Source organism: Ostrea edulis, chromosome 9, assembly GCF_947568905.1.
Source record: "Ostrea edulis chromosome 9, xbOstEdul1.1, whole genome shotgun sequence".
NCBI lineage: Eukaryota > Metazoa > Mollusca > Bivalvia > Ostreida > Ostreidae > Ostrea > Ostrea edulis.
The window spans coordinates 53,897,868-53,917,598 of NC_079172.1; the positions used below are offsets into that span (position 1 = coordinate 53,897,868).

Consider the following 19,731-nt stretch of genomic DNA (forward strand, 5'->3'; position numbering starts at 1 on the left):
AAGGATGAAAAAAGAGACATGTGTATCAATGTCTTGTACGACCTTCCATAGAACCCGAAAGTGTCTTTATTTCGTGTGTTATGTCTCTGTCGTGGAATACTTCCCGGTGGTGTGTCTTTATTTTGTGTGTTATGTCTATTCTCTGTCGTGGAATACTTCCTGGTGGTGTGTCTTTATTTTGTGTGTTATGTCTATTCTTTGTCTTGGAATACTCCCTGGTGGTGTGTCTTTATTTTGTGTGTTATGTCTATTCTTTGTCTTGGAATACTTCCTGGTGGTGTGCCTTTATTTTTTGTGTTATGTCTATTCTCTGTCGTGGAATACTTCCTGGTGGTGTGTCTTTATTTTGTGTGTTATGTCTATTCTTTGTCATGGAATACTCCCTGGTGGTGTGTCTTTATTTTGTGTGTTATGTCTATTCTTTGTCATGGAATACTCCCTGGTGGTGTGTCTTTATTTTGTGTGTTATGTCTATTCTTTGTCGTGGGATACTTCCTGGTGGTGTGTCTTTATTTTGTGTGTTATGTCTATTCTTTGTCGTGGAATACTTCCTGGTGGTGTGTCTTTATTTTGTGTGTTATGTATATTCTTTGTTGTGGAATACTCCCTGGTGGTGTGTCTTTCCAGTCTCCTGAAGCTCTATCTAACCCTCAGTCTGAATTAACCCCAGCAGACACAAGACAGCAAGTTAAGGCCCTGGCCAGGAAAACTGGAATTCTCGTCATTCTATTTACAAAGTAAAACGCTTTAAAATGATACGCGTTTGATATATTGAGTTCGAATGAACAACAGGTCAACGGATATCTACACAAACAATTGGGAATATGCTCTAACAGGCCATTGATCCTCCTGTCCTCAGCAGAACCTGTTCTGAATCGAGAACACTACACAGAAAGGCTATGATATATTCAACAGCAGTACAGGAAGTGACAGAAGTCACACCAGTGTTGTTTGCAGACGAATTTCGATTTTATGTAAATTTGACTCTTTGACATACCAAACGAAAATCCTGTGTTGATCTTTGTGATTCTGAACAAAATTGGTAAGATGGAGGATCTATGATGACTTGGAAAGGAGTTAATTTTGACTGCATGGGTTTACCCGAAAATCAGTTTAAATATTAAGACAAATCTACTCGTACACATAAGGCTTCAGTTTTTAAAACGAAAACCTATAGAAAGAAACAATCGAGCGTATATGTGGTATGCTTTTCTCCGAAATTAACCTTATAGTTTCTAAATATTGTTTCCCTCTTATATGCAGAAGCAAGAGCAACCCCATACTCCACATCCCTAAAAACCTTGTGTTTCTTTGTTATAGCATATTATACAATAAATGATCGAGCCGTAGAGCAAATTCTATAATCTCTTATATTATAAATTTCACAAAACATGTATTTGGAGAAACGTATGTATTGGTAGGACCATATCACACATGACTCTTTCACTAATTAACAAAGCAATTATTGTAATGATTATATTGGCTTTCGTAAAACAAATCAGTTTGAGGGATTTTATCATTTCTGAATTTTGACTAGATCTTAAACAATGTCAGTTGGAAGAAAAGTATGAATATTAGTCTACAAAAATGTAATTGTATGTGTTTTAGGGAGTGTTGTTTTTACATGTTTTAGGGATTGTTGTTTACCTGTTTCATGGATTGTTGTTTACATGTTTTAGGGAGCGTTGTTTACATGTTTTAGGGATTGTTGTTTACATGTTTTAGAGATTGTTGTTTACATGTTTTAGGGAGCGTTGTTTACATGTTTTAGGGATTGTTGTTTACATGTTTAGGGAGTGTTGTTTACATGTTTAGGGAGTGTTGTTTACATGTTTTAGGGAGCGTTGTTTACATGTTTTAGGGATTGTTGTTTACATGTTTAGGGAGTGTTGTTTACATGTTTTAGAGAGCGTTGTTTTACATGTTTTAGGGAGTGTTGTTTTACATGTTTTAGGGAGCGTTGTTTTACACGTTTTAGGGAGTGTTATTTAGATGTTTGAGGGATTGTTGTTTACATGTTTTAGGGAGCGTTGTTTACATGTTTTAGGGAGTGTTGTTTTACATGTTTTAGGGAGCGTTATTTACATGTTTTAGGGATTGTTGTTTACATGTTTTAGGGAGTGTTATTTACATGTTTTAGGGAGTGTTATTTACATGTTTTAGGGATTGTTGTTTACATGTTTAGGGAGCGTTGTTTTACATGTTTTAGGGAGCGTTGTTTTACACGTTTTAGGGAGTGTTGTTTACATGTTTAGGGAGCGTTGTTTACATGTTTTAGGGAGTGTTGTTTTACACGTTTTAGGGAGTGTTATTTACATGTTTTAGGGAGTGTTGTTTAGATGTTTTAGGGAGCGTTGTTTACATGTTTTAGGGAGTGTTGTTTACATGTTTTAGGGAGTGTTGTTTTACATGCTTTAGGGAGTGTTGTTTACATGTTTTAGAGAGCGTTGTTTTACATGTTTTAGGGAGTGTTGTTTACATGTTTTAGGGAGAGTTGTTTACATGTTTTAGGGATTGTTGTTTTACATGTTTTAGGGAGTGTTGTTTTATGAAGTTTTCTGTTATCTCTCATCAGATATTAATGAATGCTTACTGAATCCCTGTCAGAACTTAAGTCCGTGTACCAACAATTTGGGTTCTTACACGTGCGCATGTTCGCCTCACTGGACTGGACAAAACTGCAATATAGGTAATCAATAATCTATGATAAACTTTGATGGAGTCAGTTTCCTTTTTATGAAGACGATATGTTTTGGCACCTATTACACGAGATGCATGCTTTTCCTTACAGACGTCAATGAATGCCTTTATCTTCCGTGCCACCACGGTGCACGATGTGACAATTTCCAGGGAGGATATGTCTGTTCCTGTAAGAATGGGTGGACGGGACAAAACTGTGACGCAGGTAAAGATAGAAACATTTCAACTTCGAGGCAGGCAATTTTATTCTTAATTGATCGAAATGTATTAAAGAGAGCGTCTGTTTCTTGTAGATATTAATGAATGTGCGGAGTCTCCCTGTACCAATGGGGCTCAGTGTGTGAATGTAGATGGCTCCTATGTGTGTGACTGTCCCACCGGATGGACAGGATCCCTGTGTAGTACAGGTGTATATTTATTCTATTTGAAAACGGCATTTTAATCGTCTCTTAATTATATTCCTATTTAATGCAGTATAAATTTCGCTTAATGGGAAGCAAAATCTAGATTACAGAAAAACCTTGACTTCGCTGTAAAGCACTGTTTGTAATGGTGGAGGGTTGACAAATACATACGTCAGGAAAACATGCTTCTTATCTTAACATCTTGTAATTTTGATGTCGTAAATAAACCATAATATTGTATTATCAATATAGGCCTAGACATTTATGTAAAGTTCATGGTGAGGAACCGATAGAGGAATTTCGTTAAAAACGGGGAATTCAGAGAATAATTAACCTTCTGAAAACTCTCCTCATTTACAGTTGTATTTCGTCGATACAGAAATGGCTATGTTTATGGATTGGATTTGAACGCGACTGTTTTCCACTAAAGTTTAAAAAATGTTTACTTTACCCTCAATCATGACATAATTATATAGTTTTCTTTTTCATGAAAGTTCAATAACACACTTTCAGTTACTTGAATTGTTTCTTTTGCTCAGATCTAAATGAATGTGATCAGAACCCATGCCAGCACGCCAGTGGGTGTAGCAATCTCCCTGGTAACTACAGCTGTCAGTGTCTACAAGGTTGGACGGGAACAAACTGTGAATTCGGTAGGTTAACTCTGATAACAAAAGCGCACCGTAGTTTCGTCGATTTTCGTTGAATACCAATATTCGTTGTTGTCATGGTGTAACACTCTACGGAATCAAGTATTCTGTTAGTGCACAAAAGGAAGAATGTAGAACATATTATTTCTATAAAATTACGTATCAACAAAAGTGTTTTCTACAGATCTACATATGAAAAAATCATAGGATTAAATACTTTTCAAAAAATTGGATTTTTCTTCTTTTTTGTGCTGGTTAAGTTATAAGCGTCTAATTTATTAGATTGGTGTGTTTTCATCTTGAAATTGTTTCTATTCTCTCATTTCTCTGAAGGAGAAGACAATTACATCTATTTCATTTACTTTATAATAGCGAGAGCATCTCAGAAAACGTAAACATTTTGTGTTAATATAAGATTTATTGTATCTATTTATTAGGTTAGAAAACATGCATTGTATATTCTAAATATTGACCTTTACATTAGACATCGATGAATGTGCCACTTCCCCGTGCCAGAATAGCGGAGTTTGTGTGAACATAGACGGATCATATCGGTGTTCATGCGGAAATGGGTTCACAGGTCCACACTGTGAACAAGGTTAGCTCTTGTATTATCCCTTTCACTCTGTACAAAGACCACGCTACGACCTTAAACATTGCTAGATCGTCGAAAGTGTTCGCAGTGTCATGGTAAGTTCTTCGGGCGTGTTAAGAATGTAGTGGGGTCGCAATTGCGCGGGGTAGAACATGATAGAACTACGATTGATCTGATAATGCACACCATTGTGGTAGTAACATTGTTTCTGGGTCGTGGAGAGATTGAAGGGTATGTGTTGCTTCATAGCAAAATGTAGGGTAGATGATTTGATCTTAATAGTTTAAAGGACACATCTCGTGTTTTCAAAGTATACAGAATTATATGTATTTTGTCTTCCTTATGCTTATAGAAATAAATTGTAATAGTTCGTTCGCTGAAGTATTGCGATAATTAGCCACAATACGGACTTAAATCTAAGCCCTGATTTCAAAAAGCCTAGTTAATTAGATAGGTAGTCACGTGGTACAGTGACGTCATATGCGACCTTCGTCGATCAACTTGTTGTAAAAGTATTGTTAGATATGTTTAAAAACTCGGGTTTTAGGGGGCCTAATTTATTTATCATGGATAACATTTATTTCGATGTTGACAAATTTCCTGAGTCTTATATCTTTTAGCCACCAGTGCATACAAATAACGACCCAAATGTAGCGAGGAAAGCGGGTATGAAATCCGCATTTTGCGAGTAAATGATGTTTACATGGGATCACTGTCTAAACACTATTTGGTAATATCATTTCTGTAAACAACTGTAATTAGAGTTGTTGCTTTTCTAAAATAAACAGTGCAATTATTATTAAATTTATTTTTGGAGAAGTTAGATAGGCCTAAATTATGATACGATTACGTATCATTGGCAACTAGCTAGTACTACTGTCACGGGTGCATTTCGGAAAAAAATAATAAAAATGATCAAACTTATTGTGAAAATCACAATACTTTTAAATTTTTTATTCAAGAAATTTTATTAATCATTATTATTTTTTATCTACACGTTGTTACTTAGGAAGTGGGAGCGCGGCATGCTGTTGTTGTAAACACGTACACGTGTTCCTTTAAAAAATGAAAGCATTATAATTCAATTCAAAGTTGGGAAATATCATATTTTATTATTTATAATTGAAAGTTCAATTATCTTTTATATTTAAATTTCTTTTTTTAAACTACCAGTTGGTAGACACGGCTAGCAAAGTTCTGCCTATATGTTGTTACAAGGTGAAGGTCAGTTGGTGCGAGTGTGTATTGAATTTGAGAGCAGAACGGAAAGCATATGCCGTAGGCCTATATGTAACAGTGCGTAGCTTCGATAGAACCATTTTCTCGCAGTTTATCTACGTCTTTGTCCAAGTGCTTGTTTGAAAAAGTACAGGGACCAATTCTACTGGGTTTTTTAATGGCAAAATCGTTGTGCCGACAAAAAATATTCACGTCTTTTCACTCATACCTTCCTTCGAAAATTGAAGAAAACACAGTCCAAATCCTCTCTACTGACAGCAAGTACACCCTTAAACGGCACAAAACACCCTAATGCAGTGTTATTTACAAGCCGTTAATGTGATAATTGTTTGTTTGTCAATTAAATCTAATCTGTTTATGAAATGGCTAACAACTGTTTTCAAATTGTCTCGCTCGAGGTCGCATATGACGTCACAGATAATGGCGCGTAAAATATCGAAGAAAATATGCATATCGCAAGATTTGAATTTCATCGCTTTCAAACTCGAAAACTACGCAAACTGTTTCATTCAAAACACACGTAAAGTAGTTTTAGGCATGAAATGAATTAATTTTGCTGAAAAAAATAAAAAGTTTAAAAACATGCGATGTGTCCTTTAAGACAGGGTTGATTACCACTGCTTCTCACATGAGCTACAATCCTTTCACACTTGCACCGACGGTTACCCTCTGACGTAGATTCTACTATATCCATATTATGCACAATATGTACCTTCAGCGATATATTTATATAGATATAACCTTATTAATTCAAAGGATAAAATTCTGTAGTTAAAATTATGTAAATTTATGAGTTATACTAAGGACATAGTCCAACCTCCAGGTTGATTAAGTAAACACTAATTGCGTATTTGATGATTTGTAGTGTATATATCTTACATGTTTTCTACACTGATGTTTAGTTTATGAGAATAAAGTCATTGTCACTGTCGCTAGGTCACTAGGGTCACTAGGATCGTATTACGCTCTCACTACTCGGCTTCTATGGTTATTCAACGTTGTCAACGCGACTATCAAAATTGTCGTCAATTCAGCTTTTCATTTGCCTTCCGAAAGCCAAACAGTTCAAAACTACTAACCAAAAAAAGTCTTAGGAATGCGGAAAAACTTTTGGAAGCAACGTCGTGATTGCCTTCAAAATGAATTGTTTTGGCATTTTTCATGATTCCGTTATGATTATCGTTGGTAAACAAGGGTTTTCGGTTCACTCCCTTGGAAGGTTACGCCACCAAACTGTATTATAATCTTATAGATTGTAGAATTTGAAGTTGTAGCGAAGTTTTCGTCCAGTGTGTAAGGGTTTATCTAATGATTCACTTAAGCATCTCATATAAAGTATGATTTCTTCATCGAAAGAGTGATGCACATTTTATTATAAGTTTTTCTCAGAATAACAAAAAGGGGGCTTCGTTTCCAAGTAACAGATTGGAGTCCAAAAAAGGATGGCATTTTGAAAAATAGATATTCTTGGCTTCTGTCCCCGAAAACAATATCAAGTTCTGACTAAGGGCCATTTTTAGCTATTCGTGGCTCTGGTTCTTTCGCAGTGATTTGGCGCATTATATACATTTATCCAATGAACGTGCCAAAAAGACTTAAATAGACGTTCTAATATTTTGAATAAAACATTAAAATCAAAAATGTTATTTGTTAAATATTTTGATCCTTTTTTTCCCGGGAAAATACAAAACAATAATTGAAAGCTTCTCCCACTCTTTCGATGATGAAATCATATTTTCTGTGAGGAACTTTAACGAGTTATTAGCTAAGATTTAGATGTAGCGATCGACGTTAAAGGACAACATTCCATTTGAGAAAAATTCTGTTAGAGCGGGTTACATCTATGGACACGCAGATTTTTTTTTAGATTTTTTTTTCCATGTTTTCATTTCTTTTTCTTTGGTTAGATTTGAATGAATGTCAGAATAAGCCTTGTAATAATGGATTTTGCTGGAATACTAATGGAGGATATACCTGCTCTTGTTTCCAAGGATGGACCGGGATTCACTGTGATATTGGTATATCAATACATTACGTTTATATACATAGCTCAGTTTTTATCATTCTGTGTTTCTTTCTCCCGGCAAATAAAATCCCTCGCCCTGAATTTTATCCAGTACACGATCGTAAATTTAAATCATGTTTGAAATACCTACTGTAGATAGAAGTTAGTTACTTTTTTGCAGATGTGAATGAATGCCTGGCAACACCATGTATACACGGTACCTGCAGTAACACCTTAGGATCGTATCAGTGTCGCTGTACTTCTGGGTGGAGCGGGGTTAACTGTGATATAGGTATAACATTACATCAGCCTTTATAGTGGTTCCTTCTGAATTAAAATAATACTAGGGTGCACATCAATATGTAGTAACATGTATTGTTTGCAGAGTTAATATACTGCTTTAAATTTTGTAGATATCAACGAGTGCAATAACAATCCATGCATCAATGGGTCCTGTACAAATACCCAGGGTTCCTATCAGTGTAATTGTCAGAACGGCTGGTCAGGAATCGATTGTGATTTAAGTATGTGAATTCCAGTAAATGTAATATCGTATAACTGGTAATCTCGGTGAATATCTTTCTCATAAATGTAGCTAATTCATGTTAAATGTATGTTTATTCTGTTTATCGGATGAAAACGGAGGGTTCACGGGGTTGACACAGATCAACAGGGGATACTTACTCCTCCTAGGCACCTAATCCAACCTCTGGTGTGTCCTGGGGCCCGCGTTTGTCCTGCTCTCAATTTTGTATTCTTTATAGGAGTATGGAATTGATCCCTGTTCGTTAACTTCACTTTTTTAATGTAAAACTTATACGGTACCAATTTTGATGCACCAACTGCGCATTTCGACAAATAATGTCTCTTCAGTGATGCTCAACCGAAATGTTTGAAATCTGAAATAACAATGAAGTTTTAGAGCTATTATAGTCAAAAACAGCGTGCCAAAAAAAGTGGAGTCAAATTCGTCTAAGGATAAGAACTATGCATGAGGGAGATAATCCTTAATTTTGAAATGAATTTCAAAATGTCATAACAGCAATTAAATATACATCCGTATTTTCAAGCTAGTAACGAAGTACTTAGCTACTGGGCTGTAGAGACCCTCGGGGACTAACAGTCCACCAGCAGAGGCCTCGACCCAGGGGTCATAATGTAAAACTTATACGGTACCAATTTTGATGCACCAAATGTTAAGCTTTATTGTATTACAAATTTCATTCCTATAAGGGGAAATTTTAGAGCCTTCATTCCTGGTGAAGTTTTTGACATCCATCCAAAAACCTGATAAAAATTGCTCGGCATGCGGTATATAAAAACAAAACAGCATATATGTTTTAAAAAGTGGCGTTTTGTCTTAAATGATTTGTTAGTGTACAGTTTATGTGTTCTCATCGTGTGGTCATTTGAAAGTAGAAAAATGTGTCTATACATCGAAAACTTTGCAGTGAATGGTGAATGTTGGACTATTACAATAAACCAATGGAAAGAGATCAACCCTGATAATAGTCATACATAATTTATCATAATGAAATATGGAGCATATGTAGACAGGAATTGTTTCTTTTTATTTAAGATATAAATGAGTGTGTTTCCGGCCCTTGTCAACATGGCGGAGTCTGTCAAGATCTACCTGGATCATTCATCTGCAGCTGCCCCGTTGGATGGACTGGACAGTACTGCGATCTTGGTATGTAAAGCATGGTTGCTTCATATTTTTAAATTACAAGCATGGCTTTGAATTTGATCACGAATTGTAACTCTTGTATGTTGCATTCAGTATCAATAAGCTAGTGACAAAAAATTGCAATTTTGGCGATGTCTAGTTCATTTACCACCAAGACTACGTACGTTTGAAGTTAAACTCCTTGTATAATCAAAATGATTCATGTTTTCATTTAATCTAGAAAGATCTTTTCTAGATGGAGGTAAACAAAAATGTAGAAAATATACTACATGCAATATGACACAAATAGTTGTCTCTAAGGTTAACTCTATTATATCGAATCATTGAATTATTAGACATTTTCTATCGGTTTTCTTTCATTAAAAAGTGATTGTTAAAATGTTAAGATCGTGTAATAACAGGGATATAAAAGAACATTTTACAACTTTTTGAACTAATTTGGTGTCTCTTTACTGGAAATTTTTTACCAGGACTTCGATTCTGAAGGCTGAAGAAAAATCTAATATCCACCTTCAGTGAATTTGCATTATTTTAATACCCAATCTAGTATGTTTAACTTTTGTTTTGAGTTTTTCAGAGAACGTCCTCTTTATTACAGAGACTATGCAGATGATAAGGAAATTATTGAATCGATAATGTTCTTTTTAATAGATATAGATGAGTGTCAATATGGCCCATGTCAGCATAACTCGGTCTGTAGCAATGCTCTAGGTGGATACCGATGTGACTGCACTCAAGGATGGACTGGTCAAAACTGTGAAAGTGGTAAGTTCAAATTCTGCGTTCAGTATATAATTGTTTTCTGTTGGCAAGAAATGGACATATTATTGGTCAGCATTGAATGAATTAGGATATTATATTTACCATTACCAAAGTGGGATGCTGGTATATATCTGAAATAATCTACAAATATTATAATTCGTCGTCAAATTCAACGGTGGAGTTTACATTAGATATCTTTCATCTGCGAAAAATGCCACCTCATTTGTGGGTGAAAATCAAGTGTTATCATTAGAAATACCAACTCCATTATTATACTCATAGACATTTAGAGAAAATGACGGGATGAAAATTGTGTAAACCGCTTTTGTGACTTTGATTACAGATGTAAACGAGTGTGAGCAATTCGTTTGTCAAAATGGTGGATTATGTGCCAATGTAAATGGATCATATTTGTGTCAGTGTCCGGATGGATGGACAGGACTACATTGTGAACAAGGTAAATATTCAAAGGACCATACATTTCAGAAACTGGTAGATATAGGATAAGTGTGTGTTAAACATAGTGAAAGTGTTAACTCATCGGGTTTTCTCACAAGGCATAATTGTAGTTTCTGACAACAAGAATGTTTTGTTTCACTTGTCTTTGGTGTTGAATTTATGCACAGAATATTATAATCGATCAACATTTGCAATGTAAACAAAAGAATATGCTACTTTGACATATACTGATGATGCACGGTGCCTAACATACAGTAATCGCACTTGATACATAGATAAAGACGAATGTGCAGAAGGCAGATGTCAGCACAATGCACAGTGCTACAATAGTGATGGATCATATGTGTGCATTTGTCCAAAGGAATGGCAGGGCCGAAATTGTGAAATTGGTAAGATACAATTGTTTTAGGAAATTCCAGAAAAATATATCTCGTTTTCTTGTGGGGAATTTAGGGCCAATCATTACAGTAAACAGATTTTTATTAAGTGGTACCATGATTTCGAGAATTGAAAAAAATATTCTTAACAATTTATTTTCATTCGAGTTAGATCTTCGGGGACACGCGGAATCCATGAAAACTGAAACATCGCGAATGATTATGACCCCTCAATAGTTTTCTTTCTTTTTTACCTTAGATGTAGATGAATGTTTGACATCACCATGCTTGAACGGTGGATCCTGTCAGAATCTTCCCGGTTCGTATGTCTGTCAATGCACACAGAACTGGGCGGGGCAAATTTGCCAACAAGGTAAAGGATTTGAACACTTTTCTGTACTATTCCACTGAATTATAAATTGTTTATACTCAATATGCGCATCATACATAATAATTTAATTCCATTGATGTATGCACGTGCAGATATCGACGAATGTTTGGCTCCCCCTTGTCAAAATGGTGGATTTTGTCAAAATACACTTGGAAATTATTCATGTACCTGCAGAGGTGGATGGACTGGTATTCATTGTGAAAATGGTAGAATTTTTATTTGAACTACACAAAATTGAATTCCCAATGCCTTAAAATTTGAATAATTTGACTCTTGATTATATTGATGTTTTCAGATATCAATGAATGTCTGCTGAATAATGTATGTGAAAATGGAGGCTTTTGCATCAATACAGCTGGCTATTACCAGTGCCAGTGTCCCCCACAATGGACAGGAGATAATTGCGAAGTGGATGTCAACGAATGCTCAGACACGCCATGTTTACATGGATCTGCGTGTACCAATAACAATGGATCTTATGCCTGTATTTGCCGTCCTGGATGGATTGGAACGCGTTGTGAATCGGATATAAATGAATGCAATACACCAAATCAATGCAGAAATGGAGGAAAATGTACAAATATTGAAGGATCTTTCAATTGCGCATGCCCTCTGGGCTGGACGGGGGAAACATGTCAACTTGATGTCGACGAATGTCCTTCTCGTCCCTGCATGCATGGTGGAATCTGCACGAATCTTCTTGGGTCTTATCAATGTCAATGCCAAACTGGATGGACGGGGGCTAACTGTGAGCAAGATGTAAACGAATGCTTGAGTCAGTCGTCTTGTTTTAATGGTGGACTTTGTACCAATACCCAGGGTTCCTTTTTCTGTACTTGTGGGATAGGATGGACTGGGAATGACTGTAGTCAGAATATCAATGAATGTTTGCAGAATCCATGCCAGCACAACGCCACCTGTGTTGACCTACAGGGTTATTACAAGTGTCAGTGTGACAGTGGTTATGCTGGATATAACTGTGAACTGGATAAGAATGAGTGCGATAACAGCCCCTGCCTTCACCAGTCCACCTGTATTAATTTGATGGGTTCTTATTTATGTATCTGCCAAGCAGGTTGGACTGGAAATAACTGTCAATTAGGTAAATTAACTCTACATTTATCATTAAGGTTTCACTTTCATTATTACAACAGGGATTCGAAGAGTGTAAAACACGTATTACGAAGGATTTTGATACTCAGTACATAATTTTGTAGAATCTAATGGTTCTAAAAAGTTCAACAATTGCCCATCTCCCTGTGGGGTTGGACTTGATTTTACTCAGATATTTGTTACTGATGTGGCGGTTTCTCTTTAACAGACAAAGATGAATGCAGTAGCGATCCTTGTCAGAACGGCGGAACCTGTATCAACAGAAATGGATCTTACCAGTGCAGCTGTACCCCGGGTTGGACAGGAACAAATTGTACTACAGGTAACGAAGAAAAATAATATGCATCGATAAAGAATCATTCTGTCTGATATTGGTCGACTTATTTGAATACGTAGTGTAATCTTCTACACATATTGTATAACCGTTGTGGATCAAGATTTTGTTTCAAAATACATGTATATTACGAAATTAAAATTTTCTTTTTATTATTGCTTTTTGAATCTCTATATGCGTTCAATGATTTAAACAACTCTAATGCTGGTGTATGAAATTTATATACATGTACTTTCCATAGAATATAAGGTATTGTAAGTATAATGATCTCCATAACATAAACATTTCAACATATAACATTATCTAGAAGACGAATAAATCATAATTGCTATGTATACCAAGATCAGATTGACTTACATATGAAAAGTATATCCTTGCAGATGTTGACGAATGTCAGGCGAGGCCTTGTAAGAATGGCGGAACCTGCTTAAACACCTATGGATCTTACGTGTGTACTTGTCCGTTGGGATGGACAGGTTTGAACTGTGAAAGTGGTAAAGTTCTAGTTCATATACATACTAAATACATTGTGACATCATACTTATTTTCTCATACTTTACGGCCGTCAGTGAATCTGTTTTAGAATTTGTTATTTTCAAGAATAGTGGTAGTGATTAAGTGGTCGTTTCGTAACCGGGAGGTCGTGAGTTCGAGCCCCGCTCGTGTCATTTAAGAGAACCACAGGTCTTTTGGATATGACCTTTTAAAACGGAGGTCTCGTATCGCTACAGGCGTTAGCACTTTCAAAAACGCCAAGCATACGTCTAAATTTGTGGTACTTCACCTACAACTATTGACGTCTCACTATGAGTTCAAAATTCTCGATGAGACGTAAAACAACCAACATTATTGTAAAGAGAAAACAGTTTTAAAATCAATAATTTACATCTTTATTTATGTGTCAATGAAAATACTTCATTGCTGACGTTCATGACAAACATGACGTAAAAGCAAACATTTCCTGATGTTTATAGCTAACTCCGAAGTACATAAATGTATGATGATAAACACCAAGATATTGAATGAATAAACAGACTGCGCCAAATAATTTTATGACATTTTGAATTTGTCGGAATAAGAACACATGCAGCTCTTCGAGTATAAGACTTGCTCAGATGTAGTTATCTTATCTTGACAGAATTCCACGATTGTCTCTCGGATACTTGTCTAAATGGCGGAACGTGTTATGATCGACCTGGAACCTTCTTTTGTGCTTGTCCCCCAGGATTTGCAGGACAGATCTGTGAAAATGGTCAGAATATGAAGAATATTCAGATAATTTGTAATAAATAAACAGCCAACTATACTTCCTTCCAAGATTCTGAATGAAACATCACATGTAATTGCATATTTTCATAGATTGCTTATTAAAGGAAATGTTATGTCTTACTATCCATCTGTAAAAGCATGCTTTATTATGGAAAACTGCATCATATTTGATGTAAGCCAATTCATATTGATCTTTTTTTACATTTTGAATTAGACATTAACGAGTGTTCAGACCCGCTATCATGTGTACATGGTACGTGCAGCAATGGTTATGGTTCCTTTGTTTGCCAGTGTTATCAGGGCTGGACAGGAGCAAATTGTGACATTGGTTAGTGTGAAAAGAAGAGGCATTACGTAGTTCAGATACAATAGATACACATATCCTTAGTTTCAAATACTCAAATACAAGTATTATTGAAATGATGTTACTTTGCCTAAATTGAAGTATGCAAAATATTAAATGATTCTCCATTTCAATGTTTACAGATGTAAATGAATGCTTGACAACACCTTGTAGAAATGGAGGAACTTGTTTAAACATGGCTGGATCTTACTCGTGTGCTTGCTCACAAGGATGGAAAGGTCGAAACTGTTCAGAAGGTAGATTATTACCACTGTGAATCATTTGTTTGTTATTTGGTTTGGAATTATAACTGGCATGCTAAGCTGGTAGTAACCCTCTCTTTTAAACAGACATAAACGAATGTGTCACCTCGCCATGTATCCACGGCTCGTGTAATAACCTACCCGGAACATTCCAGTGTGTTTGTGATAACGGATGGACGGGACAATTTTGTGATCAAAGTATGAATACAATTGAACGAAGTTAAATCTGTAAAGCATTTATACTTGACGCATTCAATAATGAATTCTAAGCAGGATACATTACTAGCGAAGTATTATGTGGTGTTTTTTTTACTAGATGTGGATGACTGTTTGAACAACCCATGCCAGAATGGCGGAACATGTGTAGATAAGGCAGACTCGCACACTTGTTTGTGTGTGGCGGGATGGACAGGACAGAACTGTACTATAGGTTATAAGATTACTAATATCGCTAACAGTCAGTGCGTATCGTTGGTGTCGTGTATACTTTTTGCCGGGATAAATTCAAATCTGTGCGAATTTAGATTTATTTATTACCCTAAAGTAGTAATAAATGGATCAGACCAATTTAATTAAAACGGGATCAAATCGTTTTTCCAGTGCGTCAGGGCAAAACTAATATGGGGCGAAAATTTAATCGCAATGCTCTCTGTAGTTGTCATTTTAATTACTTGCTTCAAAGGACAATAATTACCCTGTTACATGACATCTTATTAAAACTGTTGCACAAATCCAGCTTAAGAAAAACAGCCAAAACTCTTAGTATGATTCATCTATATTGTATATCCTATATATGATATTGATCACTGTTCGTGATCTTCACCTTTCATATTATTGTATTGTAGATGTGAACGAATGTATTGCCTCTCCTTGTGTACATGGGTCCTGTAGTAACATTTTGGGTTCATTTTCCTGTAGTTGTCAATCCGGCTGGTCGGGAAGACTCTGTGATAAAGGTATTCTGATAACTGAAGATTTGAATGGTCTCATTTTGAATTGGTTGTGTAATCTTTCAGTCTCAACACTTTTCTGTCACATGACCAGATATTCTTTGTATTGTCCAATGATTTCAGACATCAATGAATGTTTAACCTCTCCCTGTGTCCACGGCTCGTGTAATAACTTAGCTGGGTCCTTCCTCTGTAACTGTAATGCTGGATGGACAGGCGCTCTGTGTGACATCGGTATTTATTGATATTCAATATATTATTCAAATTATCTTCTATCACACCGTCAGTATACACATTTCTGGAATTTTCTTTTTTTGTGTTATCTTATTGTTTCGTAACATGAAATATACCCAACGTTTCCAAAGACATGTATGTTAAACATTTCACATTGCAAAGAGTTTATGTGGCAAACAATTTTGAGATCTATAAACATGTAAACATATGTTTCGAAATTTGCTTTTATTTTTCATAGATGTAAATGAGTGCACGAATTTTCCCTGTGTCCATGGTACATGTGGTAATTCTGCCGGGTCATTTGAATGTACATGTGATCTAGGCTGGTCGGGAACTGTTTGTGATCAAGGTAATGCTCATGATAACTGACCGGAAGTGGATAAAAGTTTAAATTCCATTTTCCTTATTGTTTTGGTATCTCACAATATCCTTATATGAACATTCTTTAAATATTTCTTGATGTTTGAACATTATCAATGATAAAACCTACAGCAAGAAAATATAAACATTAACCTAATACCATATTAAAATATTTCATGTGAGGGAGAGTATTTCATGTGAGGGAGAGTATTTAATGCGGTTTCATACTGACATGACGTCATATAAGGATTATGAGGTTGCAACAACTATATGAGTAAATGTATCTGATTGAACAGCCGATCAGCCACACAAAGAAAGATTTATCAAACTTTCACAGATACAATAAAAAAGATGCTGTGCTTGCAATGTTCATTCTGATTAAAAGTAACTTGAGTAATAGCCCTACCTTAAGAATTGCAACAACTTCATTTATTAAGTCTCAAGTTGTATTATGTGCAGAATGCAAACTCTAGTTGGTTTTTAGGGGCAGTGAACGTTTTCTTTCTTCATTGATGAATTAATACTCGTTTCCATTCCTAGATATAAATGAATGTTTAAGCACTCCCTGTGTACATGGTACCTGCACCAATAAGTTAGGATCTTTCCAGTGTTCCTGTGAACTAGGATGGACGGGAACTATGTGTGACCAAGGTATATGTACTGATCATTCAATCGTGCTAAACCAGACTTACATAGAGAAACCGATCCCTGAAAAGATGTATCGCTATATGTATCTTCTAAATATAAAATACAAATACAGTAAAAAAAAATTGTATTTCATTTTTATGAAGATTATATACAATGTATATTCTATGCAGTATACAACTTCTGTTATTTAACTTTTGTCGGTGAAAATGAACAAGAACGCTAATTTTATTCATTCATCAATACTAATACATCTAATTTAGTGTTTCTCTTGTATAAATGTAAATGAATACTCTGTTGCCCTTTCTAGATATAAATGAATGTTTAAGCACTCCCTGTGTACATGGTACCTGCACCAATAAGTTAGGATCTTTCCAGTGTTCCTGTGAATTAGGATGGACTGGGTCTCTGTGTGACCAAGGTATATATGAATATATATCAATTTTCATCACTCAGCATAACAAAGATTTCCCCTGCATGATGAAATTTTTCTTTCTTTTTTTATTCTTGATTTAACTTATCAACCATCGGTTTCTTATTCTCAAAATCTACAATTTAGACTGTCTATACAGTACTGTTGTTTAGCAAATGAGAAGAAAATGTTTTCCCATTATATTGTATTTCATATGTCTTTTTCGATGTTATAGATATCAACGAGTGTTTACTACTTCCGTGTGTCCATGGGAAATGCAGCAACAATATTGGATCCTTTAAGTGTACGTGTGATACAGGATGGACTGGAAATCTGTGTGAAATAGGTGATTATGCAAATAGTATTACTTCAATTAACAAAATGTCTGCACTTTCATTGCTTCCAAAATTAAATGAACAAGAATGTCGTACATTCTTGGAATATATATCAAGAAGTGTCAGACATTTTCGTGTATGAGCGGTCTCTATTTGAACAACTAATTACAATGAGCGTTATGTAATCAATGAATTTAATAAGCATGATCTGGAAACGTATAAAGCACAAAACATTTCGGTGATTGGCAGTGATTACTTTGCTTCCGCACAGAATATACTGGTTGTTGCTTGTAATAGTGCTCACCACATTCTGAATATGACGTTCCTTACAGATATTGATCACTGCTCCCTGAGACCGTGTATCCATGGCGCGTGTACAGACACTGGCTCCACGTATAGCTGTACTTGCGATCCAGGCTGGACCGGACAAAATTGTAGCCAAGGTGATCCCAAGATATACTAAACTTATTGTTAGGTCATCTGACTAAACTCAGGTGACGTATTGCAATTGGTTCTCGTCCGTCGTCGTGCGTCGTCCGTCATGCGTTACCACTTGAACATTTTTAACTTCTTCTTGATAACCTCTATTCCAATTCTTTCAAATTTGATATGAAGCATCTTTGGGACAAGGGGGATATAAATTGTAAATTTCAAGACTCCTGCACCATTGGGTCTAAGGTTGGGGCAAAAACTGCCCGAAGTTGACGAATTTTCAAAACTCTTCTTATCCACACATGTGTAAGAAAAACTAAATGCATAAAAATGTAGAGCAAGAAGTTCTCTGCCAAAATTGTAAAATTGATGATCCCCGGGTGGGGGTTCTGATCCCAGGACGGGGCCAAACTTTGTATTTAGTGTTTTTGTGTAAAACACTTATATAACATCTTCTTTAGTGCTATTGATACAAAATTGAACCTAAATGGATTTTAGATAGAGCAGGTAGTCCTTTACCAAAATTGTAAATTTGATTATCCCAATGGTAATGATTTTGGTATCAGGGTGGGGCCAATATGGTCAGTTATGAAATGAATGAACAATAAAAATTTTTAACCTCTTGATAACTACCATTCCAACTCTTTTCAAATTTGGTATGAAGCATCTTTGGGACAAGGGGGACATAAATTGTAAATTTCAGGACCCCTGCACACCTGGGGGTGGCAAAAACTGCCCAAAATTGACAAATTTTCAAAAATCTTATTTTCTACAACCGCACATGAGCAAGAAAAACTAAATGCATATTGATGTAGAGTAGGAAGGCCTCTACCAAAATTGTAAATTTCATGATCCCCGGGGTAGGGGTTCTGAACGCCAGCGTGGGGTCAAACTTAGTATATAGTGTTTATGTGTAAAACATTTAAATAACATCTTCTGATAGTGCTATTGATACTAAATTGAAACTAGATGGAGTTGGTATTTAGGAGTAAGTGGTACTTTACCAAAATTGTAAATTCCATGATCCTTGAAGTTAAGGGTTTGGTTTCGGGGTGGTGTCAAAATTATGATAACAATTTGAAGGACTTCTTTAAGTTTGCTGACATTGTATTAAAGGTGTAGATAACGAACAGTGGTCAATCTCGTAAATCCCATAAGCAATACAAAATAGGTAGTTGGGCAAACACGGACCCCTGGACACACCAGAGGTTGGATCAGGTGCCTGGGAGTATAAAATCTAAATGCATACTCAGGAATAGCAGAAAAGTATGTACAAAAGATGGCGAATTTCACAACCCAAGGTTTTTACTCTAGGATGGGTCCAAATTAGTCATATCTTTAATACAATTGACTGCTCAATATTTTGGATTTGTGATACTACTATCAATTAAATGATGCATTTGTATAACCCTTTTTAATTTTGCACCGGGGGAGGGCATATATGTTTTACAAACATCTCTTGTTTTCGTTTTTCAGACGTTTGATATAACTATTATAATAAGCGTTATGAATGCAAAACTGGAATAGAACAGGCGTTGTTGACAGAATCAAAACAATAAAAAACAAGGTTGGAAATTTAGTTAGTCCTCTCTTTAATTCTAAAACATGCGCTTCTTTCAGATATAAACGAATGTGTTACATTAGCTCCCTGTGCCAATGGAGGAACTTGTACAAATGTTGACGGAACATTCATCTGTGCATGCCCATTGGGATGGACAGGAACAACTTGTAGGACTGGTAAGTAACAAAATCAATTGATTTCCTATTTC

The 19,731-nt window shown here is 35.7% G+C and overlaps 1 protein-coding gene across 1 annotated transcript in view; it reads left to right on the forward strand.

The window, feature by feature from the left end:
- Positions 1-19,731, forward strand: part of LOC125659577 (fibrillin-2-like) — a 50,410-nt gene that overhangs the window by 21,708 nt on the left and 8,971 nt on the right. Inside the window, exons 22-50 of the mRNA XM_056149631.1 lie at positions 2,576-2,689; positions 2,792-2,905; positions 2,994-3,107; positions 3,644-3,757; positions 4,239-4,352; positions 7,496-7,606; positions 7,775-7,885; positions 8,007-8,117; positions 9,173-9,286; positions 9,935-10,048; positions 10,389-10,502; positions 10,780-10,893; positions 11,141-11,254; positions 11,365-11,478; positions 11,568-12,374; positions 12,594-12,707; positions 13,100-13,213; positions 13,858-13,971; positions 14,203-14,316; positions 14,475-14,588; positions 14,682-14,792; positions 14,911-15,122; positions 15,418-15,778; positions 16,017-16,127; positions 16,679-16,789; positions 17,094-17,204; positions 17,431-17,541; positions 17,863-17,973; positions 19,583-19,699. Of these exons, the coding sequence (XP_056005606.1) occupies positions 2,576-2,689; positions 2,792-2,905; positions 2,994-3,107; positions 3,644-3,757; positions 4,239-4,352; positions 7,496-7,606; positions 7,775-7,885; positions 8,007-8,117; positions 9,173-9,286; positions 9,935-10,048; positions 10,389-10,502; positions 10,780-10,893; positions 11,141-11,254; positions 11,365-11,478; positions 11,568-12,374; positions 12,594-12,707; positions 13,100-13,213; positions 13,858-13,971; positions 14,203-14,316; positions 14,475-14,588; positions 14,682-14,792; positions 14,911-15,122; positions 15,418-15,778; positions 16,017-16,127; positions 16,679-16,789; positions 17,094-17,204; positions 17,431-17,541; positions 17,863-17,973; positions 19,583-19,699 (4,320 nt within the window). The remainder of the gene's footprint in view (positions 1-2,575; positions 2,690-2,791; positions 2,906-2,993; positions 3,108-3,643; positions 3,758-4,238; positions 4,353-7,495; positions 7,607-7,774; positions 7,886-8,006; positions 8,118-9,172; positions 9,287-9,934; positions 10,049-10,388; positions 10,503-10,779; positions 10,894-11,140; positions 11,255-11,364; positions 11,479-11,567; positions 12,375-12,593; positions 12,708-13,099; positions 13,214-13,857; positions 13,972-14,202; positions 14,317-14,474; positions 14,589-14,681; positions 14,793-14,910; positions 15,123-15,417; positions 15,779-16,016; positions 16,128-16,678; positions 16,790-17,093; positions 17,205-17,430; positions 17,542-17,862; positions 17,974-19,582; positions 19,700-19,731) is intronic.